The sequence below is a fragment of the Bactrocera dorsalis genome, chromosome 4 (assembly GCF_023373825.1).
Source record: "Bactrocera dorsalis isolate Fly_Bdor chromosome 4, ASM2337382v1, whole genome shotgun sequence".
Taxonomy (NCBI): Eukaryota; Metazoa; Arthropoda; class Insecta; order Diptera; family Tephritidae; genus Bactrocera; species Bactrocera dorsalis.
Genome location: NC_064306.1, coordinates 109,471 through 125,103, shown reverse-complemented (window position 1 = coordinate 125,103; position 15,633 = coordinate 109,471). Strand labels below are relative to the sequence as shown.

General features: G+C 33.9%; 3 protein-coding genes across 8 annotated transcripts; 1 reads left to right on the top strand and 2 right to left on the bottom strand.

Moving 5' to 3' along the window:
• Positions 1–135: 135 nt before the first annotated feature.
• LOC105230347 (zinc carboxypeptidase) lies at positions 136–1,718 on the top strand. Its single transcript, XM_011211064.4, has 2 exons — positions 136–493; positions 569–1,718. The coding sequence occupies exons 1-2, from the start codon at positions 188–190 to the stop codon at positions 1,565–1,567; spliced, it is 1,305 nt and encodes a 434-aa protein (XP_011209366.2). The 5' UTR covers positions 136–187; the 3' UTR covers positions 1,568–1,718.
• LOC105230348 (hypothetical protein) lies at positions 1,664–9,806 on the bottom strand. Of its 4 annotated transcripts, none has more exons than XM_011211065.4 (5): positions 9,546–9,738; positions 3,526–3,594; positions 2,540–3,441; positions 2,345–2,470; positions 1,664–2,284 (listed from the first exon to the last, which is right to left on the bottom strand). In XM_011211065.4, the coding sequence occupies exons 1-5, from the start codon at positions 9,564–9,566 to the stop codon at positions 2,095–2,097; spliced, it is 1,308 nt and encodes a 435-aa protein (XP_011209367.2). In that variant the 5' UTR covers positions 9,567–9,738; the 3' UTR covers positions 1,664–2,094. The 4 variants fall into 4 exon arrangements, with proteins under 4 accessions (XP_011209367.2, XP_029407960.2, XP_011209368.2 ...); XM_029552100.2 differs by having other exon boundaries at positions 3,530–3,594; positions 9,546–9,730; XM_049455152.1 differs by having other exon boundaries at positions 2,156–2,294; positions 9,546–9,743.
• A 484-nt stretch (positions 9,807–10,290) lies between these two features.
• LOC105230345 (hypothetical protein) lies at positions 10,291–15,053 on the bottom strand. Of its 3 annotated transcripts, none has more exons than XM_011211062.4 (6): positions 14,035–15,053; positions 13,188–13,945; positions 12,707–12,962; positions 12,524–12,642; positions 12,103–12,328; positions 10,291–12,015 (listed from the first exon to the last, which is right to left on the bottom strand). In XM_011211062.4, exons 1-6 carry the CDS (start codon positions 14,599–14,601, stop codon positions 10,825–10,827), a joined length of 3,117 nt encoding a protein of 1,038 aa, XP_011209364.2. In that variant the 5' UTR covers positions 14,602–15,053; the 3' UTR covers positions 10,291–10,824. The 3 variants fall into 3 exon arrangements, with proteins under 3 accessions (XP_011209364.2, XP_011209363.2, XP_011209365.2); XM_011211061.4 differs by having other exon boundaries at positions 12,485–12,642; positions 14,035–15,052; XM_011211063.4 differs by lacking the exons at positions 12,524–12,642; positions 12,707–12,962 and having other exon boundaries at positions 14,035–15,052.
• Positions 15,054–15,633: the final 580 nt, after the last annotated feature.

Here is a 15,633-nt window from a genome sequence, read left to right as displayed (position 1 = left end):
TTATCAGCATCTCAAATTCCTATGTACTTGTACATACATATCAAAATTATACCAACTTTTTTTACATACATACATAAATACATATATACAAATATGTTGAAATAGACAATTGGTCTTTGGCTTATAGGGGCGTTCTAATCAGATCAGTTTTATAAAGCATTGCTCATATTGCAGATGAATTTCGAAAATGTCTCCTAAAAATTATTTAGGCAGTTTCTATATACTTTTTGTGTGTCTCTTTGGAATAAATTTGTTTCGGTTGGTATGGACTTCCGATATCGCGCGATATGACTACTATCGTGTTTATCATGTGGAATTATCTACGCAACAACACGTTGCTTTATTCCAACAGTTGGAGGAAAAGAGTGACAGTTGCACATTTTTTGGTCATGCACGGCACCCAAAACAAAAGTTAACTATCATGGTGGCTGCGCATAAAGTAGCCGATTTTGCCGATTTACTGCAAACTTACGATATTAAGTATGATGTGTTGGTAAGAAGTCAAAGAAATAACAGACTCAACTTCGTTTTGGTATATTAATTTTGGTTTTTTAATTATACTGAATAGAGTTACAATTTTCAAGAAATTATTGATCGAAACCTCGCAGAAGTTCTTTCAAAAGATATTGACCCAAAGAGTATGGACTGGAAACATTACTTTCATCTTGAAACTATTTATTCATGGATGAATTTCTTAGTCCAAGAACATCCCAATGATTTGGCAATTATAAATATTGGAGAAAGCGCCCAGGGTATACCGATCAAAGGCATTAGTCTCAAGAAGAACAAAAAGGACAACGCTACAACAATATTCATTGAAAGTGGTATTCATGCACGCGAGTGGATAGCACCTGCAACAACAAATTATATAATCAATGAGCTTCTTTCATCAAATGAAACGGAAGTTCAAAGACTTGCAGAAAACTACAACTGGATTATCCTCCCTATTGTCAATCCAGATGGTTATAAGTATACATTCGAAGGTGATCGCATGTGGCGTAAAAACCGCGAGCTCTTTGGGATTTGTCGTGGTGTAGATTTAAATAGAAATTTCCCATTTCATTGGAATTCTACTGGATCTAGTGGTGATCCATGTCGTTATGATTATTCAGGACCTTCGGCAGCGAGTGAAATGGAAACCAAACAACTGATAAAATTTCTTCAAGAAAATTTGATACTTAACAATATAAAGACTTTTATTTCTTTACATTCATATTCACAAATGATTATGTTCCCTTATGGACATACAGCAGATCACGTAGAGAACTATGATGATCTTTCAGCGATTGGAAGGAAAGCTAGTGAAAAGATAAAACAAGTATCCGGACGCATTTACAAAAGTGGTAGCATATATGAGATCATATATCCATCAAGCGGTGGTTCAAAAGATTGGGCCCATGGAGAACTGAAAATTCCCATAACTTTTTCATTTGAATTGCGTGGACCGCCCGACAGTAAGGACTTATTTATTCTTCCGGCTGCAGAAATCGAATCTACTGCGCAAGAGGCATTCGCAGCAATAATGACGATAATAGAAGAGTCTGAATCAAGGGGATATTATTCGTGAAATTATAGCGCACATATACATATATATATTATATATTTCAATACTCACGGTTTTATTAAAATCGAATTTTGTAAATTAGCGATTGATACCCTAGAATTTATTGTTTCTTAAATGCAATAAATATATTTTGATTTACTTCGATCATTAACAAGTTGCGTTTTATAACTTTCATTTCGTTTTAACAAAGATAAATACCATAAAGGTTTAAAAATATTTAGCTTTCGTCATCATAGAGTGATTTCGAACTCAACCCTCGTTTCGTAGAATCTCCCTATGATGTTTTAATGCCTAAAGATTAATAGTAAAATACTCGTAACATATACATACATATGTACATAATATAATACTTTTCCACAATGATATTGTAACAAATTCCAGCTATGTTACTGCGTTTGGTAATTGTGAATTTTGTTTAGTCAAAAGCTTTTATGTACATAATTATTCCCAGCATACATAAAAATGTTTACATTTAATCTGTGTTTGCTGGCGGATTAAGTAACATTTGTGTTTTTCTAATTTATTAGAATCTAGTCTTCATTTGGCACTGTGGTGTTGCGCACAGCATTCATTTGTATACGGTTTTCCCATTCCACTATGAGCCGGTGCGAAGAGGGCGCCTCCTCAGGCGGTAGATCACACAACTGTGCCAATGACATGGCGGGACGCATTGTGCCACCTCCGTTCTTTTTCAAATCGTAATCGGGACTAGGAGTTGCTCTAATAAAAGCTTTTATGTTTAAATTGGTTAAACAATATATTGTGTGTATTCTTTCCTACCTGGGAGAGATGCTATTATTTAATGATGTAGAGTAGGAGATTTCACTGACAGACTTCGCCGAACGCAGTTGTCTAGGTCCAAGACAATGTTCTACTTCGGAATCTTCGTCATCTGTTGGTTCATTGCTGTGAATATATACATATGTGTTTGCTTAAATTATGAAATAAATACATCTTAAAACTTAGATGACTTACTCGTTTTCAATTGACTCTAGTAAATCAGATGTAGATTGCCGAAATTTGTTGCGCTTTTTCAGTTCATGCTCACGAGCTTGTAAGTCCTTTATTTCTTTCTGGATCTTCACCTCCGCTGGTACATAACCTCGCCGAATTACTCTACCTTCTGCATCCCGTTCGATTTGTGGTGGAGTCATAGTAACCGTTGGTATGATTATAGGGGGAGTCAGGGCTTCAAGCGTCATTGCTGGATGTAATGCACTTGACACAACTGTTGGTGGCGTGATAGATGATGTGGAAGTATTTTTGTTAAGCAAAACATTTGCGGTTTTTGGATTTAATATAATTTGATTTGCTGTTGTATTATTGTTGCTTAGTTGTAATTTTCCTCGAGAAGCTATAAAGCGCTGCATGACCCCTTTGTTTGCAGGATTAAAAGCAAAGACACGTTGCCTATTAAGAACAGGGGGTGTAACCGGAACCGTGCTCGCGATCATCATTTGACGGGGTGGTTCTGGTGTAATTGTATAGAAATTCGGACCAATATAACGTTGTTCTTTTGACGGCTTCATCGGTTCTATGTAAAGAGGAATAGCTGAGATGCCATTTATTGGACTTGGCGACGCTGATATTCCTGAGTCCTCGTCAATACATTCTTTACTGTTAATGCTATTTTTACCATGTGATAAGGAATATTCGCCGTTATTCAAAGACGAATGTGGTAAGGGACTGATTGATAGACTATTAGAGCTATCATTGTCATTATGACCGTTATTACCATTAATAATGTCATTTTCATTGTGTATTTCATATTCGTCTGTTGATATGATGGAACTACCGGTGATAAGTTGGCGATGTTCTTCTTCGCGACGTACGACTTCTTTTATTTCCTCTTGAATGCGGATCAACGGATCAATTTTCTGAAAGTGATAAAAGAAGAAATAGGTATTTATGATTGTGTTTAGTATTGCACGTCTCAAAAAATTCCTTCTTCTTATTATTACTTGCCAAATCATAAAAAGTGTGCATGCACATGCATATATCACGGCAAAAAATTTATCAAAAAATCTGCCCTGCAAAGAAAAACAGTAACAAAATAAGGCTATGTGTACATTAGGCTTGAAAGAAATTGCACACATCCATTCGACTTTTGGTTTCTAAATACCTGCCTACAATTTATTTGTGGGTACAAAATGAGGGCTTTTTTCTAAATTGCAATTATATCATATGCACACATACATAAGAATATATTGTATGTGTATTCTCATTGCAGCCATGATTACTTTACCTTTCGGTATCTTAAAATACATAAATATTTGCTATCGTATCTACCTTTCATTTGATGGAATTATTTTGGTTGATAATTATTGGTTCCTTACGAAAGCTTTTGTGATTAAGTAACAAGTAAGTTATACGTAAACGTAGAAGGTGAGAATGCGTATATATGTACATCGTTGTCATTCCAAAAAAAATTATATTTCCCAACACGCACAGGTTCCGCATACGAGTAGATACATTAGAGCGGGTTGATTTTCTTTCTATACAATCGCGAGTCAGCGATTTTTAAAACAAAGTTTTTCTCTAAAGAATATAAATATAAGAAGTCAAATGTATCACATATTTCCCATACAATCAATTATTCAATTTTTTTAGTATAACGCCTTCAATTAAAAAGCTAAGAGCTCGTAATTTTAGTAAATTTAGCTGAAATAGTCAGACCGCACTCGCGACTTGGCTCTCACGTCACTGTTGACAGTCATAACTTTGAAGTCGTAGATAATTTCGTCTATCTTGGAACCAGCGTAAACACCACCAACAATGTCAGCCTGGAAATCCAACGCAGGATAACTCCTGCCAACGGGTGCTACTTTGGACTGAGTTGGCAATTGAGAAGTAAAGTCCTCTCTCGACGAAAAAAACCAAACTCTATAAGTTACTCATAATTCCCGTCCGGTTATATAGTGCAAGGCATGGACGATAACAATAATTAATGAGTCGACGTTGCGAGTTTTCGAGAGAAAAGTTCTGCGAAAGATTCATGGTCCTTTGCGCGTTGGCCACGGCGAATATTGCATTCGATGGAACGAAGAGCTGTATGATATATATGTCACATTGACATAGTTCAGCGAATTAAAAGACAGCGGCTACGCAGGCTAGGTCATGTTGTCCGAATGGACGAAAACACTCCAGCTCTGAATGTCTTCGACGTAGTACCCGTCGGGAGAACAGAGGAAGAGGGAGACCTCCACTCTGTTGGAAGGACCAACTGGAGAAGCACCTGGCATACGCGATTTTTCTGTTTTTTGGCTCCCTATAAATCAACCCGCTCTAATATTATTACGTACATACTTATTGGTTGGTCGGCAATTTTATACTTAATTTGATTGATTGTGTGTTGAGTTTGCACAGGACTTCGTTTTGATAGCGATATTTTTACACTATTATGCAATTCGCTTACATATAACGATAACGAAGGAATTATAATGCTTTCCTATTGATAAATACATATACTTATTTAATATTTTCTATTAATAATTGACGAAGTCACGAAAATATTTCAACGCATGATCAAATCTGATTGATGTTTTGCTAATGTGACCTTTTGAATATATGTCAGTACATATATTCCTACTTAAATAAATTTTACGATCTATGTCAAATGAAATTTCATAATGAGGTCAAAACATTCGACTCAAAAGCATATTGTTTTCGCATTTAACCATACCTCTATTAATTTGGCCGTTTTCATATATCTGCCAACTGCCGAACACATTCAGTAATGATTGTATGATATTAAGAAAATATTACCATAAATACTTAAAACTGAAATATATTACTCCATTTGTCGATTGTGATGGAAGGTTATATCGCAATTCATTTAGCGGTCACTCCAGTTAAATATTGCCGCCTATTTTGTTCCACCTACCGACCTAAATGCTGGTACTTGTTATGACGGTAATTTGTTTTTGCAATAATCTTTTAAGTTTGCTTATGGAATTCTCGATATATGGACATATGAATAAATATTTATTTTTGAGAAATTGACATTGAAAGTACATTGGCAATAATCCCGGTCAAATGCCAAAATCAAAAACAACAAACATGTTCGGTGCTTCCAGAAAAAGTACAATATACTGTGTAAAACTTTTAAATAATGTCCGAAAATAAATTTAGTCATATGTTTATATTATATACATGTATGTATGTATAAACAACGAGATTACCTTTCGAAATGTGCAATGACATTTTTAAATGTGGCTAGGGTTTGGGTTATTGCATTTATGCGCCACAAATTACCTTTGCTATTTTATGGTCATTACTATTACCGAAAATAAATATATGTATATACATACATATGTATAACAGAATTAGGCAATTATCTCGTTTGGCAAAGTTTTTCCCAAATAAAAGAGGGTTATTGACGAAATATTAGAATGACTCATATCTACCACTTGCCATAATTGCTCTGTTCGTCGATAATAATTACAACTACACGAACTTCCATTATCAAAATGTGTCAATATCTTATCAACTCGCTCGGTACATTTTTTCATTTTAAATTGCACATGCTTTTTTAGATAAAGTTGTGCAAATTCACCGTCAAACCAATATGTAGATGCACAGGTACATACATATGTGCTTGTACTTTCGGAAAAATTACATTTCTCATACACATATTGGCTTTTTCCTCGGATTTTAACTTGCTTACCAACAATTCATTTATTGAACACTTTTGTTATCGGTAGAACTATAAAAACAAAAAACACAAGCATAGTCATATTTGATAAGTTTCTAATTTGCGATAAGGTGACAATGAGTAAAAAGAGAATAAATAATTGTTTATAGTATACCTACATATGTATGTATGTACATATGTATATGAGGTATCTGAATATTATTCCGAAATTCTCTTTAATAATGAAGGCTAAATTAGCTTTGGAGGTGTACATTCTATGTATTATATACATGCATATACTATATTACAATCCATAAAAGTACGTGATTTTAAATAAACATCATTACTATATTTCTTGATAAAAATGTAATAGTTTTAATGTGATTATACATACATATAGTTATTATAGCTATATATGATAAGCTTTCGAAGTCTGAAAACTCATAAGTAGAGTTTATTTGTATTTGACTTAGTTGCGTTAAACGACACCCTAAAATTAGAGATTCCGTAACCATTACTAGTGAATAATAGCTGAGGTCTTTGTCTGCGCTAACTGTTGAGCGTTAACACTGCATTCACAAAATGTTCAACATTTGGCTGTTGCTGCATCCGACGGTAGCTGTTGTGGAGTGAAACTAACGTTTCAGTTTGCTTTAATTAGATGTGAAAATATTTTCGAAACAGTACTTTTGTAGAGGAATAATGAGAGCTTCAAACAAGCATTCACCAAAGCCATTTAGTTTTACTTTCGTTGCTTTTGAAAATATATTCATGTAACGGATACCCACATATGTACATACATGTGAACATATTACCGCATGGAGCAATATATGTATGTATGTATATACATACATGTATTGTAGATATGAATGAGATTTTGTTTAATTGTAGTTCAGGAATTGACATCGCACATTTGAATTGATTCCATAATACTTACATACATATGTACATATATCATCAGTGAACTTATGTTGCCTTAGCATATCTGATAACAAATATTATCTAAATACACATACTGAGTTCGATTGATTCGATTAACTCTAAACAGAAAACAAAAACCACCTTTGTGGAAAATGAATTTGGTTGTGGAAAATATTAACATTCTTGAAACAGGTGAATCTTATATTAAAAATATACAATCTGTATGAGTATACGCGTATATCCTAAATTTATTTTTTGCAAGATGTTAAAATAGCACTATTGCACCATCTTTTGAGTGTTTAATTTACTTGTCAGTGCAAACGAGTTAAATTTGCGTTCAAAGAAATATGTAATAATGTTAAATTTGGTTTACTACTTTTGGGAAAATCAAGTAAACAGACCTAATAGTGACTAAACAAATCTGGGTGTCGCTCAATGCTTGGAATAAAGTTTGGAGACAGAATTTCGGTTCACAAATTATAAAAATGTGTTGTCATGGGCTTAGGTAATTGCAATGTTAATAAACTCTCGGTCACGTTTCACTTTCCTACTTCTTATTTTCGATGATCTCGTGTTTTGTTTTAGTTTACATTTTTTATAGGTCATGGACGAGATTATTATCTCAACAAAATTAACGGTACGGTCGTTACAGTATACATACTGAATTTTAAATATAAAAGCCGCAATATATCACTGTGATTTTTTGCCAGTACGTCTGCAAATTATGGGAAGTTAATATTGTTCATAAATCGCTTTAGTAACAAGTTTAAATAACACAAGTTCAAATAATGCATAGCATTTGCCTATGTACATACATATGTACATATGTTATTAAAATAGTTCAGAGGTGATTGAACTCCTTCAGACCGTTGCGATCAAATCTTGAGTACATAAGTACATACATACTTATGTATTTCTTATAAAAACTATGTACCTAAGTTTATCGTATACGCATGTTTGTACCCACATTATTTACTTTTTCACCATTTCATTTTTCAGCATGAAAAGAAGTAAATTAACCTTCCGTCTTTTCTTTTTCGTAGGCCGATATACCAGTTTCTGCTTTGGTGGAACCTGTGTTGGCTTTGCCATTAACAGCATCAATACTAACGCGAAGCACTGCGGCTTACAATTGCCACAAGTCTTGGCATTGTTTGTTTACCTCGCTATTCAGTGGCACGATCTTGTACTCTAACTTGGTTTTGATCGTGGCGGTTGCCATTGACAATACGTTTATATGAATATGTGGAATTTTTTATGCTTCTTTGTTTTGCAAACGATTTAGGAGCATAGTGAAATTTCTACTACATACTATTATATACATATGTATGTATGTTAGTTGTTATACTCACAATAATTTCTAACTCTTGTCATGCTAATTATAAAAAGCTTTTTTTTCATTTATCATAAACAAAGCATCAACTAACGGAAAGATCATTGGCGAAGTAAAATAAGAAAGATCAAGAATAGTTTGCATTCTCTTTTCCAACAGTCATTACCATACTTATACATACATAGTTATATTATAGTCTACTTTTTCTACTTATGTATATGCGTGTGGTACGTACATAAGTACATGATCATTAAATTTTTATGTGGTCTAAAAGTTTTTCCATAAGAAAAGAGTAGTATATCTTTTCTTATACTTACTCTTAGTGAAAAATCGCTGATTGTGCATGAACACGAATAAATTACTTGGCTTCAAAAATGAATTAAAACGTCTACGATTTTCTTGACTTTGCTTATTAACTTTGAACAAAATGTGCCTTATTTTTACATACTTTCATTAATATACATAGATATACCCCAGAAACACCCTTAACACAATAGTTCTTTAAAACATACATACTTCTTACATACCTAGGTATGTAGGTATTTGGACTTAAGTGGAATAACAGTATAAACAAGTGTTTCCTTGTGAAAGAGAATATTTACATACATACGAATGTAAGAATGATTTTACGAATACATTAACATGATCGTGGTAATGAAGGTAAATTTATGGTGAACTGAAAAACACACCATCTGTCATAAACAGAAACACAGAAAACTTTGGCTTCAGCTAAAATAACTCGTAGTCACCAACCGTAACGTATCCAACCAATGAATGTGACCGGGATCCATTATGGAAGAAAACTAAGATCGTTTTCATATGCTAAAAGCTGTTACCGGCAGTGATGGCTTCTGGTATATACATACATATCTATTTACTTATGTAGATCGCAACTTCTGTACGTACGGATGTAAAGGTATAACTTATGCACCTTTGAAATCTTTTAAGGTTTCATTCTAGAGAGTTTTCTTGTTAGTTTTAATTGAGCACGAATAAAATAACTGTATTTTAAATCCTTATCATGTACATACAAATGTACCCACATATACTGATTTCCTATTTGATAAATATTTTCGACATGCAACAGCGCTTACCTCACTTTTGATTTGACCCATGATAATTAATTATTTATTAATGATAAAAACGAATATATGTTTATTAAAATATTTTTCCTATTCCGATTTGAAATCAAATTAAAAATTCCATTTTACAAAATAAATATGACTTTAAGCGACACTGGCTATAGATCCGAACGAAAGTTGGCAACAAACTAAATTCGAATACGTTGAGAAAGCAACCAATTCTTCTACTTCCAACTTCACGTTCCCCAACATGTAACATAAAAATTACTCTCTAGATTAAATGCTTGTATAATGAATGAGCTCTGAAAACCAAACAAATTCACCACACTTTAGCGAAGGCTGCCACTTTAACAGGTAATATTTAATAACTAACTTCTGGAATAAATAGTAAAATAATTAACTTTAGTTGAACTGTAAATGCAGTATTATAAAGGATGTGATGTTTTTTAATTTGAAATATGCATTTGTATGTAAATATCCAAACAGTCTTCATGGTTATTGGTTGTCGTCATGCATGAAGTAGGTTTTGATAGATTTGATAGGTTGAGCTTACCAAAACTCTTTAATAATCTTAAATAAGGTGTACATTTATTTAGGAAATATATTGTTATGAAAATAAATTTTAAATAAGTTATGGGATCAGCTGACATACACATATGTATGTAATAGGTATAAATTATATTTGATTGTTTTTATGGAAAAAGAACAGATTTGAGTACTCACCGCGAACTGTTATTCATAAATTAAAACATGAGAATTTGTGATTACGTCTACAATTTATTGCGATTGTAAATCTGCAACTCATATTATTATATATTTATATTAAAAACTTCATTTTTAAAGTTATTAATGCTAATAATTATATTAATTCTGATGAGCTTGCTTAGCTACAATAACATTAGCAGCTTAAATCTGCAAACGTATGTATGTGAATGTAGTGTGTGGGAATTTCAAGCTAGATTTCATTGCTAAGTGCAGCACAAACTTAAATGTAGTTATACGCAGTTCATTTTAAAGCCAATATAAATATTTCTTCTTCCAAATATTAACAACTCTCTTTCAAATTAAAACTGAAATGGAATAAAAAAGAAATAACTTTGCATATTCTGTACACGCGAATATTATGAATTGGCTTTGCAGTTCGAACTTTTTAATATGCTGTGAAAGAAGAATATAGATACAGATGTTCGGAAGTACAAGACCCAATCTTGTTTTTTTTTTTAATGTAATAAACCTTACTTTAAATCGTATAAAAGTTTAGAACGTCCTTTTTCTTTTGTTCGTTAAGCGCTCATTCAACAAGTTGTTGTTTACATGTTGCATGATACGGTACTTTTACGATTGTGAATTTAGTTTTCGGTAAATTGTCTGCTAGAATGAATTCCACCTTGTCTAACGGCAATATTTCAATTTGTGGAACATCACTTGGCACTGGCTCCTCTTTTGGCTTTTCCATTTCTTCATCATCTTCTTCATCAGCAGTAGGTGCACCTGGCACAGGTTTCAGTACCGGAATACATTCATCAAAGTGATGTTTCTCTTTTTTAGTTGATTCTTCGCACTGATCAACATACAAAGCAGTGACGCGCAACAGTTCAACCGTCACACCCCACGTAAATACTTTCAATGTGGAAGCCACTTGTTGAACAGCATTCAAAACAATGTGATTCGTGGTCGCTGATTGTGATATATATGTCGGAATGATAAGTAACTTCCGAAGGTTGGTACAAAGTTGTAATTTTTCATCAAATCCAGCTTTAATGTCGAAGTTGACAAGTTCAAGTTGTGCAAGTTCTTTTAGTTGTGCGACGGCGTCTAATATTTCCAGTGTACAACAGCTTGTCTCTTGTCCATTTTCAAGACGTAAGCGGCGCAGATTTTTTAATTTGGGAAGTACAACCTTTGCGAATGTTGAATCAAAATCCCCGCATTCACCTAATTCCAAAGAACGTAAATTCACAAGTTCACTAAGAACTTCGACCCCTTTAGAACCCAACTCGCGTACGGCAGTTAAAGACAACTGGTTGAGTTTTTTTAATGATTGTAGGGATTGCAAGTTGCCTGTAATTACACCTGGTTCACATGTGCGGAGACGCAGCTCTTCAAGTCTTGTTAGCATTCCAAGGTGTTCAAGATTTACAGAATCATCATTAATGGCAACAGCATTTAAAATTCGTAGGTTTTTGTTGCTTTGAAATAAACCTTCAACAATACGGGCTGAGCAACGACATAAATCGATAATTTCTAATGAAAAGACAGTTCCAATATGTTCAGAAAATTCTTGCCACATTTCTTCACCGCGCGTGCTAGATACCAACATTTTTCTAAGGTCCAAATGCCTGGTTTCGCCTCGGCGTAATGCAGCAGCAAAACCCGTCCAGCTACTCACTCTGGAGTTTTTCATGCGAACTGTTTGCCATAAAGATGTATCCTTTGCAGCAAGATTCCACAGTTTACACACTGAAGCTGCACGTGGACGTTCCTATAGAAATATTGTTGAAACTACATAATTTGAATTCATAATATTTGTGTTCATTCAGTTTATTTTTTAATATATGTATGTACTTACGTGAATTTTCAAGTACTTAAGAATGCAAAGTAATGCGTCATAAGCAAAAGATACATTTGCAAAAAAATTTGTGGCAAACGCTTTGTTTGATTGATCTGATGTAGTTTGGGTGGGTGAAATAACGAGACTTTGAATAGGCGCATCTAATGAAACTGTGGATGTTTTACGATTATTTCGGATGCTTTCATTAATTTGTTTCAGATCATTTTCGATATCGTTGACATGTCTGTAATTAAAAGAAATATTTCAAAACTTAATCTCAGACTAAACTTATAACTTTAATTATAACAATATTCGGCTCGCTCTCGCTCTTGTTTTCTTTCTTAATTATGGGAGTGGGGTAATATTTTTCTTGTGGGACACAATACGTTCGCACACTCACTCAGTTGTGGGAGCAATTGGTTTGGCAACCATCACATACTTTTTTCCTTTTACTACGGCAATTGTTTGAGGATACTTATTTTCAGGACGTGTGGGGCGAGCGTTTGATGGCTTACGTGTTACTACTTTTGTTGATATCTCTGGAACGGATGTACAAGCCTATAATATGGGAGAAAAGTCAATGAAATTCACAGAAATATGAGAATGAATATTAAAGCGTCACCTCACAAATATATTCACGTCCCTTCGTTTGAGAAATACCTTCTCCAGTAATACGATATTCACTATTTGAGCGGTTTAATCCGACACACTCATGATGAAATAGACAGAGGCATTTTACACATTTTAGTTGCGGAATATGTCCAGTTGCTCGTGAGCATTTGATTGTGCATGGTTCAAGTGTTGAAATGGATTTAGTATTATTTACTAATCCTGCATTTGATTGATGTGTTGCAGTCACATTTGTAGTGATAGAGCCCCTTAAAACCAGAATTCAAACTTTCTAATGAAAATTGCCAGTAAAATATTTAAAAACGAACAAATGCTACTTTCCAATCAAAAAATAAAAGATTTGGATTTTTGTTACACATTTTTGGAGAAATCATGCCACTATAAGTAATTACATACAGAAAACAACAGCTACAAGAAACATACTAACAAGAGCGAGAAATAAGTATGATATATTTAAATAAAATAATACTTACTTCTTTAATTTACTGCTTTTATGACTTGTTCCACTGCTTGAACTGGCATGCCGACTACTTGGAGGTGTACCAGGAGTTGAGTTAGTGATATATCTACTCGAGGCAGTACCACTGAGCAAAGCATTATTCACTTTAAGCGCTCGCGTTGGTGTCCACCCTTGTGGAGGCGGACTTGCCCCTTTAGGGCCTTTAGGTTTAGAAATTCGTTTACCAATGTTAGGAGTTGGTGCTGCAGCGATTGTAGCAGCCGCTGCCGAAACTCGTGAAGACGGCTTAGCACTGCGCACAGTCTCGAAATCCGACCCAACACCAAGAGGCTCTCGAGCAAAACTGAAATGATCTATAGTTAGATCACCCTCGAGTAAAGGCAAAATATCACTCCTTGTTCGCAATTTTTTACCACCAGGCGATATAAAGTACACATCAGCTTTATCTTTACTTGATTCTATATTTGCACGCCATACTAATTCACGTTTCCAACCATAATCAAAGGGCTTTTTATAAAAATCATTTTGAGCGGACAATGGTTTTTTGGTCACACCTATTCCACTTAGAGTTGCGGAACTTGTTACCACATTGATATTTTTCGTAATATGGCTTTCAGTTTCTTCATTATCAGCCACTATGTGCTCCGATTGCTCTTCTGGACACTTTTCTTCTTTTTTAACTTGTTTTTCCTCAAGCACCTTTACCATTGACGAATCTTTCGAAGATACTTGTAATCCCGGTGAAGTTCGTGATGGAGAAGCATTTGTATTCTACGGAAGTAAATATTATTTACAACTACATATATTCGATCGTAATAATTTTAAAATAAATTAGTTAAAAACCTGTTGAGGAAACTTACTTGCTTCACTTTTTTGCTGGTTCGGGAAATTAAATTTGGATTTTCTTTATTTTCATGTTCAACAATCGTAACTTTTATTAGTGTTTCTAAATCCGCCTTTATAACCTTTGGTTCTCCACTTTGCTCATCAAATCCTAACAAACATTCGTTGGAATCTGAATGGTGTATTTCGTACCGTTTACGTTTGAGTGACATATTAATTGCATTCATTTTCATATCACTATTTTGAGTATTTAATATTGATTGATGATGTTCTGCGGAGCCACCGTCGCGACTGTCTTCATCCTCTGTACCGGATACTTCTAACTTTAATGCCGACTCCAAATAAGGTGAATCATCCTCGTTTTTATCATCGGAATGTATTTCCATATTTTCTTCTTCGGGTTGTGATTCTATCTCAAAAGAATCCCCCACGTTTTCGCTTTTCTCAACAGGCTTTGAACCATTACGTTGCTCAATGTGACTGGCTGTACGAGAATTGCCGTTCTCTGCTAACCAGCGTGGAGACTCTGCCCGTTCAGAGTATAGCGCATCTCCTGTCAGGCTAGAGGCATCATCCACTTCCATTCTTATATGATGAAAACTTTGCTTCCTTTTTGGTGAAATTTTCGCAAGTTTTGCTCGAGCAACCGCTTATTAATTCCCAAATTATCTATCTGATACACTTCCTACAACAAAGGCAAAGGAAGGTGCTGACACTAATGCTAATGTTTGACGTTTGCTTTGCCCGCTTTTTCCACAATGATGAGGTTATGTTTTGTTTGCGACGTTACGTTTTTGTTATTCACCTTTCGTCTTCTATTTTGTAATTGTCTTCCAGTCGTAAATAATTTATTATTGTATTTTCAAAAACTTTGATTTCCCGAGTGAATGTGTTCTTGGTCTAATTTAAAGAAAACTTAATTTCTTAAATAAATAAAACAATTATGTTGTTGTAGTACATTATTTTATAACACAGTGCAAAACAAACGGTTTAATCGAATTCTTTATTCTTGTTGTTTTTCTGACGCTTGTCGGAAGTGTTACCAAGTTCATCAACAAACGAAACGCGATAAGGATGAGAGAGAAAATACATAATATAAACTTTGTATCAATGTATAGGATGTTGCCAGTACACTATTTTCGTTTACAATTTTTAATAGGAATAGTGTATAGGAATAAGTGTATACATTTCACAATTAACTTATATTTTCATATAAATCTATTTGTAACTTTGGTTTAATTCGTAACTCAACAAGATCACTGAAAAAAATGGCAATATTTTTCGAAAAGATTTAATGCCAGTGCTACCAATTTAGTCAAATGCAACCAATCAAAACAGGATGGTATCGCTATTTTTGCATTCGGATGCTAAATTTTTATTCGTTCCCGCTCATTTCCTATTGGAATGTAGCTACAAATTGTTCATATCGTCATCCATTTAATGAACTTAAATAAATTGTTTAGGAAATAAATAAAAGTATTGTTTTGAAATAGTGCATTTGGAATATTAAAGTATCACATTTGAGTAAACAAGAGGACGATATTTTATAAACAACTGAAATACGTTCCTGTCTGCAGCATTGTAAGTAATTTTATCTAACCTTGTTTTTTTCTAAC